At 42.0% G+C, this 27,379-nt stretch overlaps 1 protein-coding gene across 1 annotated transcript; it reads left to right on the forward strand.

Moving 5' to 3' along the window:
• Positions 1 to 1,773: 1,773 nt before the first annotated feature.
• Positions 1,774 to 27,347, forward strand: LOC311063039 (uncharacterized protein; the record flags this gene model as incomplete). Its single annotated transcript, XM_084082254.1, has 4 exons — positions 1,774 to 2,797; positions 3,540 to 4,783; positions 12,320 to 13,775; positions 27,259 to 27,347. The coding sequence occupies 4 exons, from the start codon at positions 1,774 to 1,776 to the stop codon at positions 27,345 to 27,347; spliced, it is 3,813 nt and encodes a 1,270-aa protein (XP_083938380.1).
• Positions 27,348 to 27,379: the final 32 nt, after the last annotated feature.

Raw genomic sequence — 27,379 nt, forward strand, 5'->3', positions numbered from 1 at the left:
TATAAACACATATTGATGACAAAACTCATCAAAGGCGCCGCTACCTTCACACAGGGTGTGATCATTTTTTCTCTGATCTGTGATGTCATCAAAATGTTCATTTGATCTATTATACAAGGAACACAACACCAATATGTGTTGACTTTTACTTTTACTAAAAATGACTGATTTACTTGACTTTGTCCTGTGGTACCAAAGAATTAGTGAAAAGGATGAATACACTCAAAGGGATATATAAGGAGAAGGAAGGACATGGATGGAAAACAATATAATCAACTGAAAGTTTAAATACAGTGAGTCAAAGCTGTTATTTTTGTTTTGTGTTTTTATTTTTGGGTCTTCATACTCGCTGAACTGTCCTGTCAGCTGTTTTTCTTTTCATTCAGTCTCTTAAATGAGACAGGAGAGTATCCTTTTCTGATGTGTAATGGGACTGCATTCCTAATTAAAGTCTGACCATAGAAACATGATCTGAAGTCATGGTTGTTTTTATAGTGAGGTAGTGGATGCATGTGTGATTCTAGTCTTACTGCAGGGTGTGAGAGCATGATGTCTGTGACTAAAACTGCTGTGTATTATTTTGTATTTGAAGAAAAAAAATCATACATAATTAATGTAATTACAATCATTTTCAACATTTAGAGTGTTTGTGTTTTGTACTGCATCATAATGTATAAAGGATGCATAAAGGAAGACTAGCATTATAATGATAATATATATACACAATGTATTGCTTTACTTAGTACTCAAAGTCGATTTACAAAACGGAAAATTAAATTCAAACGTTTATTAAGAAAAAACGAGATTAAAAAGTTAAAACGGTAAAAAAAAAAGAGGGATTAGGTAGGGAATGCTAGTCTGAAAGGCTGAAGGTCGGAAGGCAGCTTTGATGTGAGGTGGTAGTGAGTTCCATGGGGCCCACCAAGAAGGCCCCGTCACCCCAGGTTGGTTTCTTTGTTCTGGGGATGTCCAGGAGGTTGGCATCACCCGACCTGAGGGAGCAGGGGGGGGCGTGGCGTTGGAGGAGTTCAGAGAGTCAAAGAGTAAAATATCAGGAAGATTTACATAAGGCCTCTTTTGCTGCCTTGGATGGGCTTGGTTTGAGGTAATAGTTTGGGCATAGTTTATGTGAGTTTAAGGTTAGGTTTAGGCATAGTTTGTGTGAGTTTAAGGTTAGGTTTAGGCATAGTTTGTGTGAGTTTAAGGTTAGGTTTAGGCATAGTTTGTGTGCGTTTAAGGTTAGGTTTAGGCATAGTTTGTGTGAGTTTAAGGTTAGAATTAGGCATAGTTTGTGTCTGAAGGTGCATGTATGTGTAAATATAAATATATATATACACATGTATCTAAAAGTCATTATATGTCAAAAGTACACCTTTGTTTTAGTTTTTTCCCTTACCTCCAGCCCCCCTGGTCCCACAAAACAGTTACATAACTCAATAATAGTGACGAGGAATGAAATAAAAAATATGTTTAAAAGTAGCGTCTTTAATTTAACAATATGTTTCATCATTATGAACCCATACACATTCAAATATCCCCAGTGATCTTTATTTTCTCTAAATTAGGTAGACCACCTCTTAATCCTCTGTGTGTGTTTGTACACAACTTCCAGTGAGGAGGACAGTCTTTCCACATCAGCTACAGGAGGGAATACTGACCCAGACCACTGGAACCTGCTGCTGACTCAGGGAACATTCTAGAGGAGGAAGTGTTACCATCACTGACTGACTGACTTCCTGTATTGAGCAGAGTGTATTTTCACTCTGAGACTAAATGGCTTCCATGTCATCTCTTCCAGAAGAGGATTTTTCCTGTCCTGTGTGTCGTGATACCTTTAAAGATCCTGTTCTCCTGTCATGTAGCCACAGCTTCTGTAAAGCTTGTCTGCAAGAATGGTGGAGAGAGAAGAGAATAAATGAATGTCCAGTTTGTAAGGAAATACATTCAACAGATCATCTACCCCGTAACCTGGCTCTGAAGAACCTGTGTGAGGCCTTCATACAGGAGAGACAGAGAGCTTCAAAACGTAAGAGAACTTCATCAGGGTCTGAGGATATCTGCAGTCTACATGCTGAGAAACTCAAACTGTTCTGTCTGGAATGTCAACAGCCAGTGTGTCTTGTGTGTCGAGATTCTAAAAAACACACCAACCACCGTTTCAGACCCATCGATGAAGCTGCTCTGGATCACAAGGAGGAAGTCCAGAAATCACTGAAGCCTTTATATGAGAAACTGAAGGTCTTTAATCAAGTTAAAAGGCAAAGTGACCGAACAGCAAAACACATTAAGGTCCAGGCCCAGCACACAGAGAGGCAGATTGAGGAACAGTTTAAGAAGCTTCACCAGTTTCTACAAGAGGAAGAGGAGGCCAGCATCACTGCACTGAAGGAGGAAGAACAGCAGAAGAGTCTGATGATAAAGGAGAAGATTGAGGGTCTGAACAGAGACATATTAACCCTTTCAAACAACATCAGAGCCATAGAGGAGGAGCTGAGAGCTGAACACATCTCATTCCTGCAGAACTACAAGACCACAATGGAAAGAGTCCAGTTCACACTGCAGGACCCACAGCTGGTCTCAGGATCACTGATAGACATGACCAAACACCTGAACAACCTGACCTTCAGAGTCTGGAACAAGATGAAGGACATTGTCTCCTACACTCCTGTCATTCTGGACCCCAACACTGCCCATCCAGAATACATCCTGTCTGATGATCTGACCAGTGTGAGACATGGAGAAAGACAGAAGCTTCCTGACAACCCAGAGAGGTTTGACCACTATGGCTTTGTCCTGGGTTCTTTGGCTATTAGTCCAGTACCTGTTCTGTAGACCTGTTCGCAATTTGGTGTTAGGGGAATTTCTCACCTGAACTGAGTCAGTGGGTCCCTAGACATGAAAAATCCCGGAGGTGCTTGTTCGCCAAAGTGGCACGAATGGCGCAATGGCCAAATCAAAAATGGCCGCCATCGGCTATGATGAAAATCCAACTTTTTTGTTTCTGAATGTATAAACAAATGTAATACCTCCATTTTGACTAATTGGGGTGTGTGGAATTCATTTTTGATATTGTTATGACCTTTTTGGGTGATTTTGACCTTGAAAGGTCATGTTCAAGGTCATTTTGCTATTCCAAAGACATTGGCCATAACTTGGCCATTGTTAGGAGTAAAAACAGGTGCAATAAGTCTATTTCAACTAATTCTGACATTTAGAATTCATTTCTGATATTGTTTTGACCATTAAGGATCATCTTGTCATTGAAATATCAATGTCAATGTCATTTTTCAATAATTCAATTACGATTTTGTACTTTACTATCCCTTTTATTGTATTCTTTTTCATAATAATTTGTTTTATTTACAGCAAAAGACATGTACATGAGAAAAATAACAATTCTAAACATCTCTGTTTAACTTTTATTTTAATTGGGTGTTGAAATTAGCAAACAAGACCATGTAGGAATAAAAGTGATGCTGTAGTCTCCGAAAGAGAAGAAAACTGGAATCTACATGCGGACTCTATGCCAATCTTTGCAGAATGTGATTGCAAAAACTACCTGCGTCATGGCTCATGGTATCTTGAACAAATCAAGATGCTAGAGTTCACACATCCTGAGCTCTATCGGCGCTTCTCTATAGGCCAGTGGGTTATTCGGGATCGCTCAGGCTGGGTCTGGGCTGTAGGAGGTGACATGAAGGTTGAGCAGACCATTCAGCGAGTGTCGACGGGTCCAGGAGGTCACTCTGTAGTAGGAGCCACACACAATACAAATTCTGTGGCAGAGTTCGAGCTCTTGTTCCACGAGATTGGGTCAATCACCAATGTCCTCAACTTTCTCACCAACAACCACACCATGAAAGATACAGAATGCCATCTCCAGCATGCACTGAGTACCACTCGCCGCCTTACATTCAACCGGAATGTGGCGAAGCTGCTGGACTTCGTGCTAGAGCATCAGAATCCATACTCAATGATGGTCAATGTGCCTGTGCCACAGCACAATCTCCTCACAAAGCAAGCAGTTGACCGAGGGGTCACTCCACGCCTGCTCAATTGTCTACATGAGAGGTTAGTTGAGAAGACCAAGAAAATGAGCTCAACCATACCAAAGTGGAAGTTACCTCAGTTCAACGAGCAACCGCTGAAGACGCCAACAACCATTCTGAAGGAGCAGAAGTTAGTCTCATCCAAAGACATGGCCGAGGCACATAGGAGTATGGACATTGCTAAGGAGCGGGGCATGAACATCCGGCAGATACTTACTCATGATAAGCTCTCAGCATCTCCCCTGTTTGATGGTGACCTTCCAGCTCATGTCAACAAGTCAAAACGTGTCAGTGAGATTGAGCCTGAACTTGACCTCACCCAATGGAGTCCAAAGTCTACTCTTGCCACTCATGTTGTGGTAGATTTCATGTTGAAAATGTGGCAGATGCCACTTGCACGATTCCCTACTTTAGGTGCTGTCATCAATGCCATCATCAGTTCAACATTATCCCTCTGCCAAGAGCCAGGGTTCATCCATCTCATACTCGATTCCTACATTGAGATGTCTCTAAAGGAAGGGGAGCGCACGCGGCACACAGACTCAAGAACAGGAATCGACATCATTGGCATGAACAGAGACACACCCATCCCTCAGCAACTTGACAAGTTATGGGCGTCTGAGCAGAACAAGTGCAATCTCCAACTGCTAGTTTGGGATGTGGTGTGCAGTCAAGCCAGTCAAGCCTGTGGCAATGCTACCATCATTGTCAGCTCTGTTATCTCTGAAGATGAGGTGCTCCCAGCAAAGGCGGCTGGTGGTGAAAAGATCCCAGACCTATTGAACTGGATTTAGGGGGCTGAGAACAGATTGGTGGTGCATTTGGAGTGGTGTGTTCGTGTAAAACAGAGCAAGAGAGTTGTCATAGTCTCCAATGATATAGACACCTTCGCATTACTGCTATACTACACCCCATACTTCCAAGCACTGGGGGTGAAGGAGATCTGGTAGCAGTATGGCACTGGTGAGAAGCAGCGCATGCTTCCACTGCATCAAGCAGTCTCTCATCGTGGAGCACCACTAGCCAAGACAGTTATCAAGGTGCATATCCTGAATGAGGAGAAGACTGCATGAGCAAGGTGGGGACCAAACATGCAGCTATGGCTTCTGACCCAGTACAATATTTAACAAACTTTGGAGAGGCAGACACCTTGACAGAACAAGACACATCGTTGGCAGAGAAGTACTTGGTACGTGTCCGGACAGGGGCCAGGTCAAGTACAACTGCTGAGACTTTTGATGACCTCAGGGAAAGCTATACCAGTGCCAGCGCTGGAATTGATGCTATCCCTCCCACAAGTAGTGTGATCAGAGGTCACATCAAACATGGTGCTTTTCTGGTGCATAGGACTTGTCACCTGCTTGCGACAGCCAAGGAACCTGAGGCAAGATTAGAGCCACATGGATGGGAGGAGCACTTTGGTACTCTACTGCCATCAAAATGTCTGAAGCCCTTACCACCGAGTATGCAAGTGTGCAGGCAAGTGCGACACTCGGCGATGTGGCTGCCGTGCTGCTGGAGTTCCGTGCATCATATTCTGCCATGGAAAACTGGAAAATCCTTCATGTAAAAACCCATCACACTAACCAGCATGCACACATATATGGTGCACTGTAAGAGAAATTGTAACAAAAAGATATGATTTTATTTGTATATCACTTTTATTTTCTTATCTCGTCTTATTTTCTAATTAAAGCACCCAAATCAAATAAAAGTTAAAGGGGGATATTTAGAATTGTTATATTTTTCATGTTCATGTCTTTTGTTATAAATAAAACAAATAATTATGAAAGAAATACAATAAAAGTGACTAAAGAAACAAATCGAGTTATTGAATAATGACATTGATATTTATATTTCAATGACAAGATGATCCTTAATGGTCAAAACAATATCAGAAATGAATTCTAAATGTCAGAATTAGTTGAAATAGACTTATTGCACCTGTTTTTACTCCTAACAATGGCCAAGTTATGGCCAATGCCTTTGGAATAGCAACATGACCTTGACCATGACCTTTCAAGGTCAAAATCACCCAAAAAGGTCATAACAATATCAAATCTTAATTCCACACACCCTAATTAGTCAAAATGGAGGTATTACATTTGTTTATACATTCAGAAACAAGAAAGTTGGATTTTCATCATAGCTGATGGTGGCCATTTTTGATTTGGCCATTGCGCCATTCGTGCCACTCTGGCGGACAAGCACCTCCGTGATTTTTCATGTCTAGGGACCCACTGACTCAGTTCAGGTGAGAAATTCCCCTAACACCAAATTGCGAACAGGTCTACAGGCTAGGTACAGGATCATATGGCAGGGACTTACAGCTGGGATGTTGAGGTTGGAGACAATGCAGACTGGAACGTGGGTGTGTTAACAGAGTCTTACCAGAGGAAGGGAGACAGAGGGGGTCAAATGTGGAATATAGATTCACAGGAAGGTATATACACAGCACACTCCTCATCAGGGCCAATCACTGATCTCTCATTGAAGCAGAATCCTCAGAGGATCAGAGTCCAGCTGGACGGGAATGAAGGAAAGCTGTCATTCTCTGATCCTGATACTAACACACACATACACACCTTCACACACTCTTTCCATACATTTGCAATCGTGATTATACTGTTCCTCTGAAGATTTTACCTGGGAAGATAAGTGTAACTGTGTGCAGTTAGACATGATGATAAGACATTGAGAGTCTTTAAAGGAGGATATTACTCATATAATCTATATGATTGTGTTGTGGTCAATGACAGTAACATTGACAAGTGTTTTATAACGCTGTGGTTCTCAAAACCCTTTCATGTCAAGGACCCCCAAATGTGTTTGGCCACGGACCCCCATCTTAAGGCCCAGCTGTGTATATTTTGTGCCGGGCGGGGACCCCCATCCCATAGAAGATTTATGTTAAAACAATGCGGAATTATTCAAAACATTTTCTATATTTTTCCAACAATTTCAAAAATAGTAGATGTACAAGCTGTTAGCTTGTACATCTGCTATTTTTGAATATCCAACATATAAATGGATAAAGTGGTTAAAATGATTGTGATGCTTTATTAACTATACCCCCTGGAACCCCCCCAAGGACCCCTGGGGGTCCCCGGACCCCACTTTGAGAAGCACTGTCCTCAAGCAGTGATTTTTATCCTATGGGGCTTTTTCTTTAAAACCTATAGAAATTAGTTTTCATTGTTATCTCGATACATTTAAATCTCTATTTAACGGGATAACAATGAAAACTCTGTTTTTAGTGGCGCTAGCCGCTCTATACCTGACTACGTCAACAAGTGATTGTTCAAGCTTCACGTGACACGTGGCAATAAACACATTATAAACACATATTGATGACAAAACTCATCAAAGGCGCCGCTACCTTCACACAGGGTGTGATCATTTTTTCTCTGATCTGTGATGTCATCAAAATGTTCATTTGATCTATTATACAAGGAACACAACACCAATATGTGTTGACTTTTACTTTTACTAAAAATGACTGATTTACTTGACTTTGTCCTGTGGTACCAAAGAATTAGTGAAAAGGATGAATACACTCAAAGGGATATATAAGGAGAAGGAAGGACATGGATGGAAAACAATATAATCAACTGAAAGTTTAAATACAGTGAGTCAAAGCTGTTATTTTTGTTTTGTGTTTTTATTTTTGGGTCTTCATACTCGCTGAACTGTCCTGTCAGCTGTTTTTCTTTTCATTCAGTCTCTTAAATGAGACAGGAGAGTATCCTTTTCTGATGTGTAATGGGACTGCATTCCTAATTAAAGTCTGACCATAGAAACATGATCTGAAGTCATGGTTGTTTTTATAGTGAGGTAGTGGATGCATGTGTGATTCTAGTCTTACTGCAGGGTGTGAGAGCATGATGTCTGTGACTAAAACTGCTGTGTATTATTTTGTATTTGAAGAAAAAAAATCATACATAATTAATGTAATTACAATCATTTTCAACATTTAGAGTGTTTGTGTTTTGTACTGCATCATAATGTATAAAGGATGCATAAAGGAAGACTAGCATTATAATGATAATATATATACACAATGTATTGCTTTACTTAGTACTCAAAGTCGATTTACAAAACGGAAAATTAAATTCAAACGTTTATTAAGAAAAAACGAGATTAAAAAGTTAAAACGGTAAAAAAAAAAGAGGGATTAGGTAGGGAATGCTAGTCTGAAAGGCTGAAGGTCGGAAGGCAGCTTTGATGTGAGGTGGTAGTGAGTTCCATGGGGCCCACCAAGAAGGCCCCGTCACCCCAGGTTGGTTTCTTTGTTCTGGGGATGTCCAGGAGGTTGGCATCACCCGACCTGAGGGAGCAGGGGGGGGCGTGGCGTTGGAGGAGTTCAGAGAGGTATTAGTATTAGAGGATTAGTATTTTATAATCTATTATGTGCTTGACTGGGAGCCAGTGGAGGTTCACAGAGGACTGGTGTGATGTGGTCCCTGGATGGGGTTCTGATGAGCAGGCGGGCAGCAGAGTTTTGTACATACTGTAGTTTCTTGAGAACCTTGGTGGTGACACTGTATAGCAGGGGTCAGCAACCTTTTTGACATGAAGTGCCATGTTTTTATTGTCTTAATAGTCAGTGTGCCATATCAACAATATGTTTGATTATGACACCACATCAAAATACAACATTTCCAACATATTGTTATTGTCCATGTACATAACAACCTTTATTTATGTTTTAATTATCAGGACATTGTAATGATCATTAGACTCTAAACAATACCCCACACCTACTGTATCTACCAGACTGCCTCCCCAGTCAGAGTTTACAGTTTGAGTGAATGTAGAATCATGTGCACGATGTGATTTGCATTCAGGTGTGAGGGGAGTTAATGTAAGACCCCCATCTGAAAACAGTGACCTCCATACAAGATTTGTGTTGTTAAAATGTGTCAAACCTCACATTGAGAACTGATACATTATTTGTATTTTTTTATTAATGTATCATTTGTTTATACAGGTGATCTCATTGAGACTCATTCTCAAGACACCCAGTTCAGACGTATAGCTTATAGACACTGTTTACATGACATGTGGAAGGACAAGTAGGAAACCAGTCTAATATGGCAAATTGTATTTGTTCGCTCCTGGTCTCGGACGAGGACAAAGTGCAGGTTGAAAAAAAACTTTTAAACCTGGGTTGCATTTTAGAGAACAGTATTTCCAGTGAAAAAATGGCAACAGATCAAGAAAGTCAACCAAAGAACTAGATGTTTGGGCAGGGTCTCCTCGTTGGTCAGTTAATGCTCTGAGGACACTAGCTGGAGCACTCATCCAATGTAATTTTGACTCTGCATGCACCTCATGGTGCTCTAGCACCTCAAAGGCATTAAAAACACAACTTCAGACCTATCAAAACTAACTGATCAGGTTACTTCTAAACCCACACATATAGGACTCACCTAACCCCTGCTCATTATATGCTAGGGTGGGATGGCTCAGGGCAGAGGAAAGAGAACACCAGAGGGAGCTCCACAGCTCTCATTCCCCCCAGATTTGGCACAAACAAGGGGATTAATTCATTCTACTGTTATGGTGGCATAATAGTAGAATGAATGTGGAATGCTCTACCAACAGCCATCAAAGAGTGTGTCTTCCTATCCCCCTTCAAAACCACCATAAAAGAAAACATGTCTGGAATTTGCAACTGGAACGTAAACAAGACTTCTAGCTTGCCTAAAGAAATGCCCCCCCCCCCCCCCACTGTTTTTATGTAAATATACTTTTGCTGCTCCTAGTACTTATGATCTTGTATGTATGTTGTATGTCTTTATATGTCTTGATGAATTGAATATACAAACATGAACATATATATAGCGTGTACCTCAGGTGGCAATATAGTCTGCAGATTTATAATATCTGCACAACATGTTGCACTGGATATTGAAGGGAATGTAAATAAATGTGTTTGGTGCATCTCATGTGTTTAGCAGATCAGGACTTAAACTCATCCACATTTAAAAAGTAAAGTAACATTCCCCAGTTCTGTGTGCCGTGCAGATAAGCTTAGAAAATAGCTGATCTACAAGTCCAGAAAGCATTGTGATGTGACTTGTTTTGAGCTTGTAGATTGGCTATCTTCACAGAAAAAGAAGAATTGTGAACATCTGTGAAATATATGGAATAATCTTAGAACGTTTGAACAACACAAATCATATGGGGGATCCTGGGACAAAAACACTTTTCAAATAGGGTCCACAGCTAATCAAATCAATTGTCCTAGACATGAAAATGTTTGAAACCGACTTGACTATGCAAAGTATGAAAACATTATATCAATACAGTTAGGCTACTACTGTGAAAATGACTACAAGTGAGTAGCTATCGATTGTAAAATGGTGCAATTATGAATGTAAGAAAATTACTTGCCATCAATATGCTACTGTTCCAAAAGCATTCTGCCTGTTTTCTAAAATGGAAAAAATGTAATGTCCAGCAACTTATATAAATAAAAATGGTATTAGATTCACACTCGGCTAACCTTTTTATTATCTAAAATGACAATTGTATTGCACAGCTAAGAACTTTATCAATCATTAATACTGACAACTCTGGGTTTGCTTTCTTTGGCAAAGAAAAACATTCAACATGTTAATGAAGCAAAGGACACAAATAAACTTGTGTCTATGTAAATGTTTATCTGATGATGACCCATCATCATCATCAAGGTGTCTTTTGTGATGAGCCTTTCACATTGAAATGGACCTGACTGCAGTTAATTGGAGGAGAGCTGAGAGGAGGTGGGAGGAGGTGTGTCTCCACTCCAAGACAAAAGGGAGGTGCTACTACTTATACTCCTACATCAACACAACACACACACTGTCCTGCTCAGTCAGTGCTCAGAGTCAGACAGACCACAGAACACAGAGACACACAGAGACAAGCAACCGTTATTATTTCAGTTCAACTTTCAGGCTGCACTCTTCTTCACAGGACCTTCTGAGAAAACATTGGAGTAGGATCCTAAGTTACAGGTAAGAGAATATAATATGACAATAAACCTTATAATCTTCAATTTTCACATGATTTAATTAGTAACAAGCCCATTCAAATGCCAGTAATTGTAACCGTTAAAGTGGCACATATTTCACTCATTCTACCTACCATGTCGTCTGTTCAGTGATGGAAGACTTTAGTTTTACTTAGTTGCAATTAAACAAAACTAATCTGTTTAAGTAATTAAAGTCAATTGTAATAAAAAGCAGATGAGACTATAAATTCTATGTAGGCCTACCAAGTTTTGACACAAGTCATATTGAACCAAAAAAGACATATTGAGAGTTATGTTCTAGTCTGAACCTGAACAACACTTTATGTAAAATAACTGTCACAGCGAGAATCATTTCATTTTAAGACGCTGTTCGTCAAAGAGTAATAAACAGGAATATTTACATAAGGCCTCTTTTCCAAAAGTGTTGCCTCGGGCTTGGGCTTGGTTTGAGGTAATAGTTTGGGCATATTTTCTGTGAGGTTAGGTTTAGGCATAGTTTCTGTGAGTTTAAGGTTAGATTTATGCATAGTTTCTGTGAGTTTAAGGTTAGGTTTAGGCATAGTTTCTGTGAGTTTAAGGTGAGGTTTAGGCGTAGTTTGTGTCTGAAGGTGCATGTATGTGTACATTATATTTGTACATACAATTTTGATTTTGAGTACACAAGTATCTAAAAGCCATTATATGTCAAAAGTACACCTTTTGTTTTAGTGTTTTTCCCTTACCTCCAGCCCCCCCCCCCGTCTCACAAACAGAGAATGTAAAAAGAAACAGTTACATAACTCAAGAATAGTGGCAAGTAATGAAATACAAATACGTTTTAAAAAGTTGTTTACCATGTAGCATATTTAATTTAACAAAATGTTTCATTATTTTGAACCCATACACAGAAATATTCACAGTGATCCATTCAAATTTAACTTCTCTAAATTTAGACCACCTCTTAATCCTCTGTGTGTGTTTGTACTTTGCAACAGGTCTGTGGTGGTGTGTCAAAGCTCCGCCCCCTGACAGACTCACCTGGGACGATAAGATTGACCGTCAGATCAAAAACAACTTCCAGTGAGGAGGACTGACTGTCTTTCCACATCAGCTACAGGAGGGAATACTGACCCAGACCACTGGAACCTGCTGCTGACTCTGTCAGCTGAATGGACTAACAACAACCACGATTCACAGTGAAAGCAAACTTCAGGGAACATTCTAGAGGAGGAAGTGTTACCATCACTGACTGACTTCCTGTATTGAGCAGAGTGTTTGTAGCTTCACTCGGAGACTAATGGCTTCCATGTCATCTCTTCCAGAAGAGGATTTTTCCTGTACTGTGTGTCGTGACATCTTTAAAGATCCTGTTGTACTGTCATGTAGCCACAGCTTCTGTAACGCTTGTCTGCAAGAATGGTGGAGACAGAAGGAAATAAAGGAATGTCCAGTTTGTAAGGAAATACATTCAACAGATCATCTACCCCGTAACCTGGCTCTGAAGAACCTGTGTGAGGCCTTCATACAGGAGAGACGGAGAGCTTCAAAACGTAAGAGAACTTCATCAGGGTCTGAGGATATCTGCAGTCTGCATGCTGAGAAACTCAAACTGTTTTGTCTGGGATGTCAACAGCCAGTGTGTCTTGTGTGTCGAGATTCAAAAAAACACACCAACCACAGTTTCAGACCCATCGATGAAGCTGCTCTGGATCACGAGGAGGAAGTCCAAAAATCACTGAAGACTTTACAGGAGAAACTGGAGGCCTTAAATAAAGTTAAAAAGAACATTAACCAAACAGCAAAACACATTAAGGTCCAGGCCCGACACACAGAGAGGCAGATTAAGGAACAGTTTAAGACGTTTCATCAGTTTCTACACAAGGAAGAGGAGGCCAGCATCACTGCACTGAGGGATGAAGAGCATCAGAAGAGTCAGATGATGAAAAAGAAGATTAAGGTCCTGAACAGAGACATATCAAGCCTTTCAAACAACATCAAAGCCATAGTGGAGGAGCTGAGAGCTGAACACATCTCATTCCTGCAGAACTACAAGACTACAATGGAAAGAGTCCAGTTCACACTGCAGGACCCACAGCTGGTCTCAGGGGCTTTGATAGACGTGGCCAAACACCTGAGCAACCTGACCTTCAGAGTCTGGAACAAGATGAAGGACATTGTCTCCTACACTCCTGTCATTCTGGACCCCAACACTGCCCATCCAGAATACACCCTGTCTGATGATCTGACCAGTGTGATAGGTGGAGAGGAACAGCAGCTTCCTGATAACCCAGAGAGGTTTGACCGCAGTGGCTATGTCCTGGGTTCTGAGGGCTTTAACTCAGGGACTCACAGCTGGGATGTTGAGGTTGGAGACATTACAAACTGGGAAGTGGGTATGTTAGCAGAGTCTTACCAGAGGAAGGGAGCCAATGCTGCCAGAGGGGCTCAATTCTGGGCAATATGGTTAGATGAAGGTGAATACGCAGAACGCTCATCATCAGGGTCAGACACTGTTCTCTCACTGAAGCAGAATCCTCAGAGGATCAGAGTCCAGCTGGACTGGAATGAAGGAAAGCTGTCCTTCTCTGATCCTGATACTAACACACACATACACACCTTCACACATACTTTCACTGACACACTCTTTCCATTCATTAGCAGTTATGATAATACTGTCCCTCTGAAGATGTTACCTGGGAAGATCAGTGTAACTGTGGAACAATGCAGTTAGACATGATGAGATGATGATGAGTCTATAAGGGGGAATATATTACTCAGTTTAGCAGAATATGTGATTATGTTGTGGTCAATGACAGTCACATTAACAAGTGTTTCCTAAAGCATTGGTTCTCAAACCTTTTCATGTCGAGGACCCCCAAATTGATGTGTATTTGGCCGTGGATCCCCATCTTAAAATATCTGGTGACAGGGACCCCATCCACTAGAAAAATGACTTTGAAGATGTCACAAGAAACAAACCATAATGATTCCCCAACCTAATTTAAATCTGACCTAAAAACATGGCTGTTCTCAAAATAATAATATAATTGGACTCTCTCTGTGACTTCCACGGAAGGACCCCAGTGTGAGTTAATATTCATAGTTACTGTCCACTACTGTTCAATGGTTTAAGTGTAAATGTACTTAGTTACTGTCCACTACTGTTCAATGGTTTAAGAGTAAATGTACTTAGTTACTGTCCACTACTCTTCATGGGTTTTAAGTACTGCACATTGGCTCTGATAAGATCCAACTGTAAGATTAATGGAATGGCTATTTGTCTTATTATGCAGAATGCCTGATTAATGTGCAAGCATTCATGTTTTACATACAAAAGGTATTTCAGGGCTCAGCAAAGTCATATCTTCTGATTTCCTCAGAAATACAACCTTTACCATTTATAATTTAGGCATTTAGCTCCAGAGCGACTAATTATCAGGTTGTGATTCTCTGCCTGTTCCCTGACAGCTACATTAGTCTTCACTTTTTGTTCTGTTCTGATCCTTGACTTTAATATGGATTAAATCTTGTGAACTCTGAATTCTTGCCTGAGCGTTTCTGTGTTGTCCTGTCTGAGTCACTGAACGTTACCTAAAGAGTTAATATTTCCAACAAATATGTTGACTATCCAGGTTAAATACGTTTTATTGTAAAATACTATATCTTGAGTAAAACTAATTCCCTTGATGTTATCCCGCCTCTATAATGACTGTCAGTAACATCACATTATTTTATTTTTTTATCAAACAAAGACATTTGTACTTTTCAAACTGATTATGCAGCGCATTTAACTTTGATAAATAGCCTACATTTTGTTACACATTTAGTAATTCATAATTCGAGTACATTCTGTATTCAGATATGACTTATTCATATTACGTTCTGATCTGCCTAGTGACAGACAAGACTTTGGTGTCAACTTGGCCACAGGCAGAACTTCATGTCACCATTCAAATTCATTTATTAGCTGTTGAAAAAGTTGACAACGTTCAATCAAGGACCAAGTGACTAAAACAACTAACTGACTTACCAGAAAACACAGCAGAAATATATCAATATGTCCTGTTGCTACTGTTAAAGTTCACTTTAAAAGAGTTGACATTATTTATTTCTATATTGTACTAGTCTCGCGTAGCCAGACCCCACAGAAAATGAAAAACAGCAAACTCAGAAACTCTGTTTCTGATATTGTCCACCGCAGGTCAGAATCTGTTCTTGAGAGATTAATATTGTACAGATCAGTTTTAATTGTCTTAAGATGAAAGGCAGAGTGACAAGACTAGTGATGATGTCACCAAGAGACACATGCTGGAGCTGCTCCATAGATGGTTAATGGAACATTATGATATAACAATGAAACATTAGAACATTACGATATAATAATGGAACATTAGAACATTATGATATAATAATGAAACATTAGAACATTATGATATAATAATGAAACATTAGAACATTATGATATAATAATGGAACAATATGGAATCCTTCCATGGTGATTTAGCTATGAACTCAGAGCAGCAAGGCTAAGTAAATACATTCAAGCTAAACTCATGTGGATGTAATATTAACAAGTATATGAGTCACACAGTTCAGTGTCAATCAGCTCATATAAAGTGTTAATGTTCTGATGTCCAGTTTATGGAGACTGTTTTGAGACACGATTCAATATCATTTGAATAGAACAATATACATGTTTTAGTGTGTATTTTGCATGTAATCACGGCCCCCATATCAATATAACTGTGGGTGTAACATAGATTCAGATTCACTTTATTCTCACTCAGATGCACTGGTTAGGTACAACATACACTAGATGTCACTCTTGACTCTACTATCAACCTAGAACGCTGTACAAGAACAATGTGAGATTTAAACAGTGTGAATGGTCATGTTTCTTGTAGACATGCTACTTGTAGACAGCAGGTATTGCTAATAGTAGACATGACATGCAGTGTTACAGTGTTGTCTACTGTCACAGTCTTGTATCAAGGCTGGATCTAAGTGTGAAAACAAACCATAGTGTTGTCCCAGTTCTGTAGAAATAAACACAATGCTTGTCCTGTCAGTATATAATCAATGGCTTTCACAAAAATCAATGGCACAGAAATTCACTTTTATCATGTTGTTATGGCAGACTTACTGACAATAATAATCTCTGAATCTGCACGATTGCATTTTTATAAAGTGTAGTGTAGTGGAGTAGCTAGTAACTGAATTTACTAAGTACTGTATGTAGTCTGGGACCAGACGAATGGCTATGTGAGGCTAGTATTCAAGTACAATATTGAGGTACCTTGAGTATTTACATTTTCAGTTCTATATACAGTAGGCTAGATCTACTTCTCTAAATCTCAGAGGTGAATATTGTGCTTTCAATCCCACTGTATGTATGTATTTATATTTATTATTACAAAACATACATTCTGCATAATGAGTATACTGTATACAGTGTACTGTATACCTACATGATCTCTGCTCACACACACACACACACACACACACACACACACACACACACACACACACACACACACACACACACACACACACACACACACACACAGTTATTGTTGTCTTATTTGCATTTTAAATGCAGATGGCCCACTCAGTACAGCACAGATAGATCATCTACACACTTTGGGTGTGTCATTGTCTCCAAGTATCCCCCAATTTACACTCTATAGTATCTAGACTGTGGGTTGTTGAGCTACAGTCATTCTCTAAGACTAAGAACTCTCTCATTCCAAGGACCCTCAGTTTGAGGAAATTCTGTTCAAGAATTCTGTCCAGAAAATAGAAATTCTGTTCAAATAGCAATTCTTGTACATTCTCCAGTTATACAGTATTTATGTGAATGGATGGTGAAGAGTGTCCTAAAACCTCACAATGAGAACCACTGATATACTATTTGTTTTTTTCTTGTTATTAATGTATCATTTATTTATACAGGTGACATAGAGACTCTCATTCCAGTTCAGACATAGGCTTTATTGACACATTGTTTACATGTGGATGGACAAGTAGGCAACCAGTTTAAAGGAATATTTCACTTTCCCCAAAAAAATGGGTAATTTTATCGACTATCAGGCTTTTGTGAGCACTCCGGACAGTTTTTAAGTTGCTTGATTCAGTATTTAGATGTTTCATATTCATTTTATCAGACAGACCCCTTCCTATACAAACCCATTGTAACGTCAGTCAGGAGACCATGTTTTTTCAATTACTTGTTTCATTTGTTTCATTTATTTGTAATATTTGTTTTATGGGGGGGGGTGCAATGCAAATTTTAAATTCAATAAATGAAAAAGGTCATCTCACTTATTAGGAGGTCAGGATGAGTCACCAGAACCAAGGAAGGGTGTTTTTGATGAATCTGACATGTTAAAAATTGAGTTATAAATGGGTATAGGAAGGGTCAGATAAAATGAATACTAACCCCTGCTCATTATATGCTAGGGTGGGATGGCTCAGGGTAGAGGAAAGAGTACACTAGAGGGAGCTCCACGGATCTCATTCCCCCAGATTCGGCACAAACTTGGGGATGAATTCATTCTACTATTGTGGTGGCATAATAGTATAATGAATGTGGAATGCTCTACCAACAGCCATCAAAGAGTGTGGCTTCCTACCCTCCTTCAAAACCACCATGAAAGAGCGCCTGTCTGGAATTTGCAACTGGACCTAGACAAGTCTTCTAGCTTGCCTAAATAAATGACACCCCAATGTTTTTCTATAAATATACTTTTACTGCACCTAGTATTTATGATCTTGTATGTATGTTGTATGTCTTTATATGTCTTTATGAATATATAAACATGTATAGTGTACCTCAGGAACAATATAGTATGCAGATGTGACAAGGGTGAAATGAGGGGTTCTTAAAACTTTTGTAATTTGTTTTTATTGGTGCTTAATGTGTATAATTGCCTCATTTAACCCCACCATCTTATTATTTTTGTACCAATTATTATTACGCACTGTATTGTTTATAATTGTTTTCCCCATGATCCCCTGGTCACATGTATTGAGAGACATTGAGTGGCAGAGCGGCAGTCACGCGGTCACGCCCAAGGCCACGGTCATGGCCAATGTCCCCAGACAGACTGTCACCACGGACAAATGAAAGAAGAGGGAGGTGTGGTTTGGCAGGTACAAAAGCGGAGGCGGGACCGTTTGAAAGAGAGAACAGAGCACCCAAGTGACAGAGGCGTCAGTGAGGAGAAGGACAGCAGAGGGGAAGGTTGTGCCGAGACACGGAGTAGAGGAGTGCATCGATGAAGTAGACATACCAGCCACCTAGGAGTTTGGAAGCCGAGGTGTGCCTACATTCAAAGGAGAAACCGAGAGGAGAAAGCGATCGAACCGAAGGGGAGGAAGAGGCGAGTGAGACCAGACCATATGAGAGACGAGTGAGACCAGACCATATAAGGAGCGCTGAGACTGGAAAGTGGCGATAACGTTGCATACGCAACCAACTCAGCGCCAGGTGTAAAAACCTGGCTGGCGAGTGAGTATTCGAACAAGCAACGTTGAATCCCTGTATAACCACTGCCTGAGACAACGCAAATGTATCGTGTAAATGCACAGTGAACTGGTCTAGATCTCTATAATTGCAGGCGGAGAGAAAGAAGAGAGAAGACGAAGACGACTGGCCTCAAACCCTTTTCCCATCTTACCCCCATATATGGACATGCAGCATTACCCCTGAACAAACCGTGTTGAGTATCTTGAAGCACTTTATTGGCACAGCACTTTACTTGAAAAGTATTTGTTGCACAGAAACCCCCCATGCTAAGGAACCCTTGTGATTAAGCCCCGCGTAATTTGCACAACTTTATAATTTATTTTATAGTTGTTGTGTAGATTAATTGTGTTTTGTATGTTTATATAGGTTTTATTAGTATAGTGTTTATTTGATTGTTTTTAAGGCACAGAAGCCAATGTATTAGGGACCCAATAAATATGACTTACCTTTTTTGATACACTGTATTCGTGTCCAGTTTCTTAAAGGGATATTCTCATGCCAGTGTTGTATTCTCAAAACCAAAAGTATTGAAACTTACCAGTTAACCTCGAACCTGTGAAAGCCTGAAGAAGAAGTTAAAGTGTATTCAAAGGGGACTTCCCTCTATAACAAAAGTGGCGTAGTCGACAAACAATTAGTTCAGATAGGACTCACAGTAATTACGCACCCAGCACTTTATTGTGCATTTATATTTTATTGTTGTGAGTTTTATTCTGGATTATTTATTAAAGGAGAAGAGTGCAATAGTACAAACAAATTGCAAGTCAAATGTGATACAATTTCGGCCCTGTTCACATATTTGGCGTTGGCGGCAGGACTGGTTGAGAACAAACACATGAGAATACCCTTAAGAGAAACTGTACTGTTTTGTTGTTTTTGTTGCTTTTTGTTTTTTGCTTTACGGATTCAGAATGATGATGATGGCGGTGTATCCCGGTGCCCCATGGTTACCCACCTTTGGTGGAACAGAAGGCGAGAGTAAATATAGGGAATGGAAAGACCAGATTAGAGGATTATTAAGTACCCAGGAACTACCAGAAATCAGGAAAGTTGCTATTATAATTAAAACGCTAACCAACGAAGCTAAACGGCAGATTAGTGTGGTTGAGGAGGGCGAACGCGACACAGTGGCAAAAGTTTTTAAATACTTAGATGCTTTATATAAAGAAACTGTCTCTGTCGCGGAAATGCGCTCACTATTCTATCGGTGCGCACAGCGCGCAGGAGAGAATGTACAAACTTACACCCTGAGACTTAGAGAGCTGTTTTGTGGGCTGCGGCAGCACGACCCAAGCACCGCTCCCTCCGAAGCCATTCTTCGTGATCAGTTTGTTATGGGTTTAGCTGAGGGCCCCCTGGGCCAAGCCTTAAAAATATATGCTCGACGACACCCAGATGAAGATTTTGCTGCTTTACGCGAAGAAGCCTACCTGTTAGCTGCTGAACATGGAACTACTGAAATAACGTGCCACGCTGTTAATCCTATTTCTGTCCCCTACCCTTCTCAGGACCCTGCTTGGAGAGAAAAATTAAAACAGGAAATCATGGACGACGTAAAAACTCAAATGCAAGGATTCACGCAGGAACTCATGAAAGAAATCAGACCGCTCCTCCGCACTGGCACCAATGACGCACGAGCGCGCACTCCACCGCCACCTGAGCGACGGTATACGGCCTCTCAGCGCTACGAATGGGATGAAGGAGGTAGGCCGATATGTAGCCAGTGTAGACAGGCGGGTCATATAGCGAGATTCTGTAGATCCGACCGAAGTCAGTTAAACTAGTACGCCCTGTCGCCGAGGTCCGGGGGGCAGAGGTGCAACGTTCACAAAAAAAGTTAAGGGCCAATGAAGTGTTTGTGGGGGAATGTCCGACAATTGGGATAACAATGGGGGGAGTCCGAATGAGGGGTTTATTAGATACGGGGTCTCAAGTCACATTGATGCAGCAGAGTTTGTTTAACGAAAAGTTCTCGCAAGATAAAATGGAAAATGGGCCTCTGGTGTTTAGCCTACGGGCAGCAAACGGCCTTGATCTACCCTATTCTGGCTATGCCATATTCGATTTAGAATTAGAAGGACTGGAAATACCGGGAAGAGGAATCGTAATTGTAAAAGATGAACATTGTATTGAGCCGCTGATCATTGGGATGAACGTAGTCCACGCAGTGTGGCATGCATTATTTAAACTCTCTGGGAGGTCTGTGTTTCCATGCCAACAGGAGAGGACACCATGGAAAAAAGCATTCGCCGCCTGTAGGAGAGTGGAGGCAGTGACCCACGAAGACGGAGCATTGGGCTATGTGTGGCCTGTCGGCCGACGGAGAATCCGAGTCCCCGGCCGCAGTGAGTTAGTAGTATGGGGCCGTGCCTGGAAAGGTCCAAATGGAGCCGAATACGAGGCCCTGATGGAGGCCATGCCGGAAGGAACTGATCTGGGAGTGGCCCGAGCGTTGGTCACCGTGCGTAATGGCCGAGTCCCCGTGCGCATCTGCAACCCCCACGCGTATAGCGTGACCGTGGGCAGACATCAAAAGTTAGGGAAGCTATATCCAGTGGAGGAGGCCGACGTCCGTGGACGACGAGACCTGAACCTGTCCCTAGGAACCGACGGAGCCGTGGAAGTGTCCCTGGTGAGCATCGAAGACGAGGGACCCGTGAAGACCTTACCTGAGGAGATGGAGGCGTTGACCCGGCGAGATGACCTACCTGACCAGCAGAGAGAAGAGCTGCATGCGATGATGTGTAAATGGAAGAAGGTGTTTGCAGTCCATAATGAAGATTTTGGGCAGACGGACGTGGTGCAACACCAAATACCAACTGGAGACGCGGCACCCATCCGCGAGAGGCACCGACCGCTGCCGCCCTCCATGTATAGAGAAATGAAGACCTTATTGAGTGACATGCTGGACAAGGGAGTGATAAAAGAGAGTTGCAGTCCCTGGGCAGCGCCCATTGTCCTGGTGAAGAAGAAAGATGGCAGCTGGCGTTTCTGTGTCGACTACCGTAAACTGAATGCCGTGACGCACAAAGATGCCTTCCCTTTACCTCGGATTGAAGAGACTTTAACAAGCCTGACCAAGGCTCAGTGGTTCTCCACACTCGACCTGGCCAGCGGTTATTGGCAGGTGGGTATGGACCCTCGGGATCGAGAAAAGACAGCGTTTACCACCCCTTTAGGACTGTTCGAGTTCCAACGTATGCCGTTCGGTTTATGTAACGCCCCCGCGACCTTCCAAAGATTAATGCAGCGATGCTTGAGTGGCCAGGTGACAGAGTCATTATTAGTGTACCTCGATGACATTATTGTATATTCACCTGACTTTTCCTCTCACATGCAGCACCTTGACCAGGTTTTCGAGCGGCTGTGGAGACACGGATTGAAACTGCGCCTCGATAAATGCAAGCTTCTCCAACCGGAGGTAAAGTTCTTGGGCCACGTTGTAGACAAAGAGGGAGTGCGCCCGGACCCTGAAAAGTTGGCTGCGGTAAGAGACTGGACCCCACCCTCGACTGTCCGCGAGGTCCGCGCTTTTCTAGGTCTGGCTGGTTATTATCGCCGCTTCGTGTCCTCATTTGCTGCCATAGCTAGGCCGTTAAATAGTTTGTTGATCGGAGTCCCGAATGATGTGAAGTCCCATCAGTGTAAAATAGAGTGGTCCCCTGAATGCCAAAACTCGTTTGATGCTCTTAAAACTGCCCTTACGCAGGCTCCAATACTGGCTTATGCAGATTATGACCGACCGTTTGTAGTGTATACTGATGCGAGTGGCCGCGGGCTCGGCGCCGTTCTGGCACAGGTCCAAGATGGCCAGGAGCGAGTAATCGCCTACGCCAGCCGAAGTCTACACCCTACCGAACAAAATGATGCAAATTATAGCTCCTTTAAATTAGAACTCTTGGCACTTAAATGGGCAGTGACCGAAAAATTTAAAGATTACTTAACTGGCGCTCATTTTACGATTTATACAGATAACAATCCTGTTGCGCATCTTCAAACAGCTCGACTAGGCGCGGTGGAACAGCGCTGGGCAGCCCAGCTAGCATCATTCACCTATGATATAAAGTACCGACCTGGAAAAAGCAATGCGAACGCAGATGCCCTGTCTAGGTTCCCTGTTCAACCTGTAGGAGTGGCCGTAGTGGAGTTGGCACCGGTGGAGAGAGAGGACGGGTGGGCTGGAGCTGAGTGGCGGGGAACACAGGATCGAGATCCGGACATCCAGATGGTGAAGAGTTGCGTAGAGCGGAGGAAACTGCCTACCCTTATGGAGAAGAGGAGTTGGTCACGGGAAGCCAGGCAAATGTTACGACAGTGGGACCGGTTGCGCATCAGAGACAATGTGTTGTATAGGCAAGTGATTGATCAGCATACACAAGAATGTTACTTACAGCTTGTTTGTCCAGGGGCGCGACGAGAGGAGGTGTGGAAAGGACTCCATGAGGCCTCGGCACACGCCGGAGTGGACCGGACTTTGGCGCAGCTTCGGCGCCGGTTCTACTGGCCGGGCATGGAGGGGGCGGTGCGACAGTTCCAGCGAGGTTGTGTTGCCTGCAGCCTACTGAAAGACAGGATAGAGCCCAGGGCCCCCTTACAGCCATTCGAAGTATCGTATCCTATGGAGGTAGTGGCTATTGATTTTCTCACATTAGGTAGGCCGAATGACGCATGGCAGAATATTCTTGTAGCAACCGATTTATTCACCAGGTACAGTTGGGCTATTCCAACGCGTGACCAAACTGCGCCCACGACTGTCCGTGCGCTTTGGACACATATTATTCAGCCATTCGGTTGCCCGGCTCGTTTCCATTCGGACCGAGGCCCGAATTTTGAATCCGAATTAATGCAGCAATTGTGTCATACATACGGTATTACTAAGAGTCGCACCACCCCTTACCACCCAGCTGGTAATGGGGGGGTGGAGAGGTTTAATCAAACACTGTTAAACATGTTGCGCTCTCTAGATACTGATCGCCAAGGCAGATGGAATGAACACTTACCTGAGTTAGTACACGCTTATAACAATACTGAACATGGTGCGACAGGTTATGCGCCTGCGTACTTAATGTTTGGTCGCCACCTGAGGCGTCCGGTAGATGTAGCATTAGGAGTACCGTTGTCACAAAATCGAATGGGAGTGGGAGATTGGGTGCAAGATCACCAGAAACGAATGGCCACAGCGTATAGGACAGCCGAGAAAAAAATGGTGCATATAGCAGGACAGCGTAAACAGGTCTATGACCGCCGAGCCGGTATGCCACCATTGTTACCTGGAGAGAGGGTGTGGGTACGAAACCGGAACCGACAGGGACAAGGTAAACTGGGCCCATGGTGGGACCCAGAACCTTTTGTGGTATTGGAGAGGGTGGGGGATGCGGGCCTAGTATACAGGATCCGACCTGAAAAAGGAGGGCGAGATAGAACGATCCATAGGAATGCATTAAAAGTGTGTATAGCCCCCAGGTCACCGATGGAGAGCCCCGAACCTGCCCCAGTAGCCGAACCGGTGGGACCAATATGGCCGCCTTATGTAGGGTTTTTCCCCGGTCCTAGGGAACCTGAAGGTCCGCGGCGCTCTGGAAGAGCGAACCAAGGACAGCCACCTGAGAGGTACGGGCATGACGTTTAGAACCAGTTGCCAGGGACTGCCAACGAAAAAGTAGGGGGGAATGTGACATGGGTGAAATGAGGGGTTCTTAAAACTTTTGTAATTTGTTTTTATTGGTGCTTAATGTGTATAATTGCCTCATTTAACCCCACCATCTTATTATTTTTGTACCAATTATTATTACGCACTGTATTGTTTATAATTGTTTTCCCCATGATCCCCTGGTCACATGTATTGAGAGACATTGAGTGGCAGAGCGGCAGTCACGCGGTCACGCCCAAGGCCACGGTCATGGCCAATGTCCCCAGACAGACTGTCACCACGGACAAATGAAAGAAGAGGGAGGTGTGGTTTGGCAGGTACAAAAGCGGAGGCGGGACCGTTTGAAAGAGAGAACAGAGCACCCAAGTGACAGAGGCGTCAGTGAGGAGAAGGACAGCAGAGGGGAAGGTTGTGCCGAGACACGGAGTAGAGGAGTGCATCGATGAAGTAGACATACCAGCCACCTAGGAGTTTGGAAGCCGAGGTGTGCCTACATTCAAAGGAGAAACCGAGAGGAGAAAGCGATCGAACCGAAGGGGAGGAAGAGGCGAGTGAGACCAGACCATATGAGAGACGAGTGAGACCAGACCATATAAGGAGCGCTGAGACTGGAAAGTGGCGATAACGTTGCATACGCAACCAACTCAGCGCCAGGTGTAAAAACCTGGCTGGCGAGTGAGTATTCGAACAAGCAACGTTGAATCCCTGTATAACCACTGCCTGAGACAACGCAAATGTATCGTGTAAATGCACAGTGAACTGGTCTAGATCTCTATAATTGCAGGCGGAGAGAAAGAAGAGAGAAGACGAAGACGACTGGCCTCAAACCCTTTTCCCATCTTACCCCCATATATGGACATGCAGCATTACCCCTGAACAAACCGTGTTGAGTATCTTGAAGCACTTTATTGGCACAGCACTTTACTTGAAAAGTATTTGTTGCACAGAAACCCCCCATGCTAAGGAACCCTTGTGATTAAGCCCCGCGTAATTTGCACAACTTTATAATTTATTTTATAGTTGTTGTGTAGATTAATTGTGTTTTGTATGTTTATATAGGTTTTATTAGTATAGTGTTTATTTGATTGTTTTTAAGGCACAGAAGCCAATGTATTAGGGACCCAATAAATATGACTTACCTTTTTTGATACACTGTATTCGTGTCCAGTTTCTTAAAGGGATATTCTCATGCCAGTGTTGTATTCTCAAAACCAAAAGTATTGAAACTTACCAGTTAACCTCGAACCTGTGAAAGCCTGAAGAAGAAGTTAAAGTGTATTCAAAGGGGACTTCCCTCTATAACAAAAGTGGCGTAGTCGACAAACAATTAGTTCAGATAGGACTCACAGTAATTACGCACCCAGCACTTTATTGTGCATTTATATTTTATTGTTGTGAGTTTTATTCTGGATTATTTATTAAAGGAGAAGAGTGCAATAGTACAAACAAATTGCAAGTCAAATGTGATACAATTTCGGCCCTGTTCACACAGATGTATAATATCTGCATAACATGTTGCACTGGATATTGAAGGGAATGTAAATAAATGTGTTTGGTGCATCTCATGTGTTTAGCAGTTTAGCATTGAAACCTGTGTCTATGTCAATGTTTCTCTGATGATGGCCCATCATCATCATCAAGGTGGCTTTTGTTATGAGCCTTTCACATTGAAATGGCCCTGACTGCAGTTAATTGGAGGAGAGCTGAGAGGAGGTGGGAGGAGGTGTGTCTCCACTCCAAGACAAAAGGGAGGTGCTACTACTTATACTCTTACATCAACACAACACACACACTGTCTTGCTCAGTCAGTGCTCAGAGTCAGACAGACCACAGAACACAGAGACACACAGAGACAAGCAACTGTTATTATTTCAGTTCAACTTTCAGGCTGCACTCTTCTTCACAGGACCTTCTGAGAAAACATTGGAGTAGGATCCTAAGTTACAGGTAAGAGAATATCATATGACAATAAACCTTATAATCTTCTGAATTTGTTGGCAATTTTAACATGATTTAATTAGTAACAAGCCCATTCAAATGTCAGTAATTGTAACTGTTATTAAAGTGGCACATATTTATCTCATTCTACCTACCCTGTAGTTTGTTCAGTGGTGGAAGACTTTAGTTTTACTTAGTTGCAATTAAACAAAAATAATCTGTTACAAGTAATTCAAGTCAATTGTAATAAAAAGCAGATGAGATGAATTATATGTAGGCATACCAAGTTTTGAATTATTGAACCACATAAGACATATTGAGAGTTATTTTCTAGTCTGAACCTGAACAACACTTTATGTAAAATAACTGTCACAGCCAGAATCTGACATTTTAAGACGCTGTTCGTCAAAGAGTAAAATAAACAGGAAGATTTACATAAGGCCTCTTTTCCCAAAGTGGTGCCTCGGATGGGTTTGAGGTAATAGTTTGGGCATAGTTTCTGTGAGTTTAAGGTTAGGTTTAGGCATAGTTTCTGTGAGGTTGAGGTTAGGTTTAGGCACAGTTTCTGTGAGTTTAAGGTTAGGTTTGGACATAGTTTATGTGAGTTTAAGGTTAAGTTTAGGCATAGTTTCTGTGAGTTTAAGGTTAAGTTTAGGCATAGTTTCTGTGATTTTAAGGTTAGGTTTAGGCATAGTTTGTGTCTGAAGGTGCATGTATGTGTAAATATATTTGTACATACAATTTTGATCTTGACAAGTACACATGTATCTAAGAGCCATTATATGTCAAAAGTACACAATTTGTTTTAGTTTTTTCCCCCTTACCTCCAGCCCCCCCTGGTCCCACAAACAGAGTTATGTAACAACAGTTACATAACTCAAGAATAGTGACGAGTAATGAAATAAAAATACGCTTTAAAAAGTTGTTTGCCCTGTAGCGTCTTATAATATGTTTATATAATGTGTTTCATCATTATGAACCCAAACACCCATACAACCCATACAAATATTCACAGCGATCTCTTCAAATTGATTATTTTCTCTAAATTTAGACCACCTCTTAATCCTTTGTATGTGTTTGTACTTTGCAACAGGTCTGTGGTGGTGTGTCAAAGCTCCGCCCCCTGACAGACTCACCTGGGACGATAAGATTGACCGTCAGATCAAAAACAACTTCCAGTGAGGAGGACAGACTGTCTTTCCACATCAGCTACA

Source organism: Gymnoscopelus microlampas (assembly GCF_963454915.1).
Source record: "Gymnoscopelus microlampas genome assembly, chromosome: 16".
Lineage (NCBI taxonomy): Eukaryota > Metazoa > Chordata > Actinopteri > Myctophiformes > Myctophidae > Gymnoscopelus > Gymnoscopelus microlampas.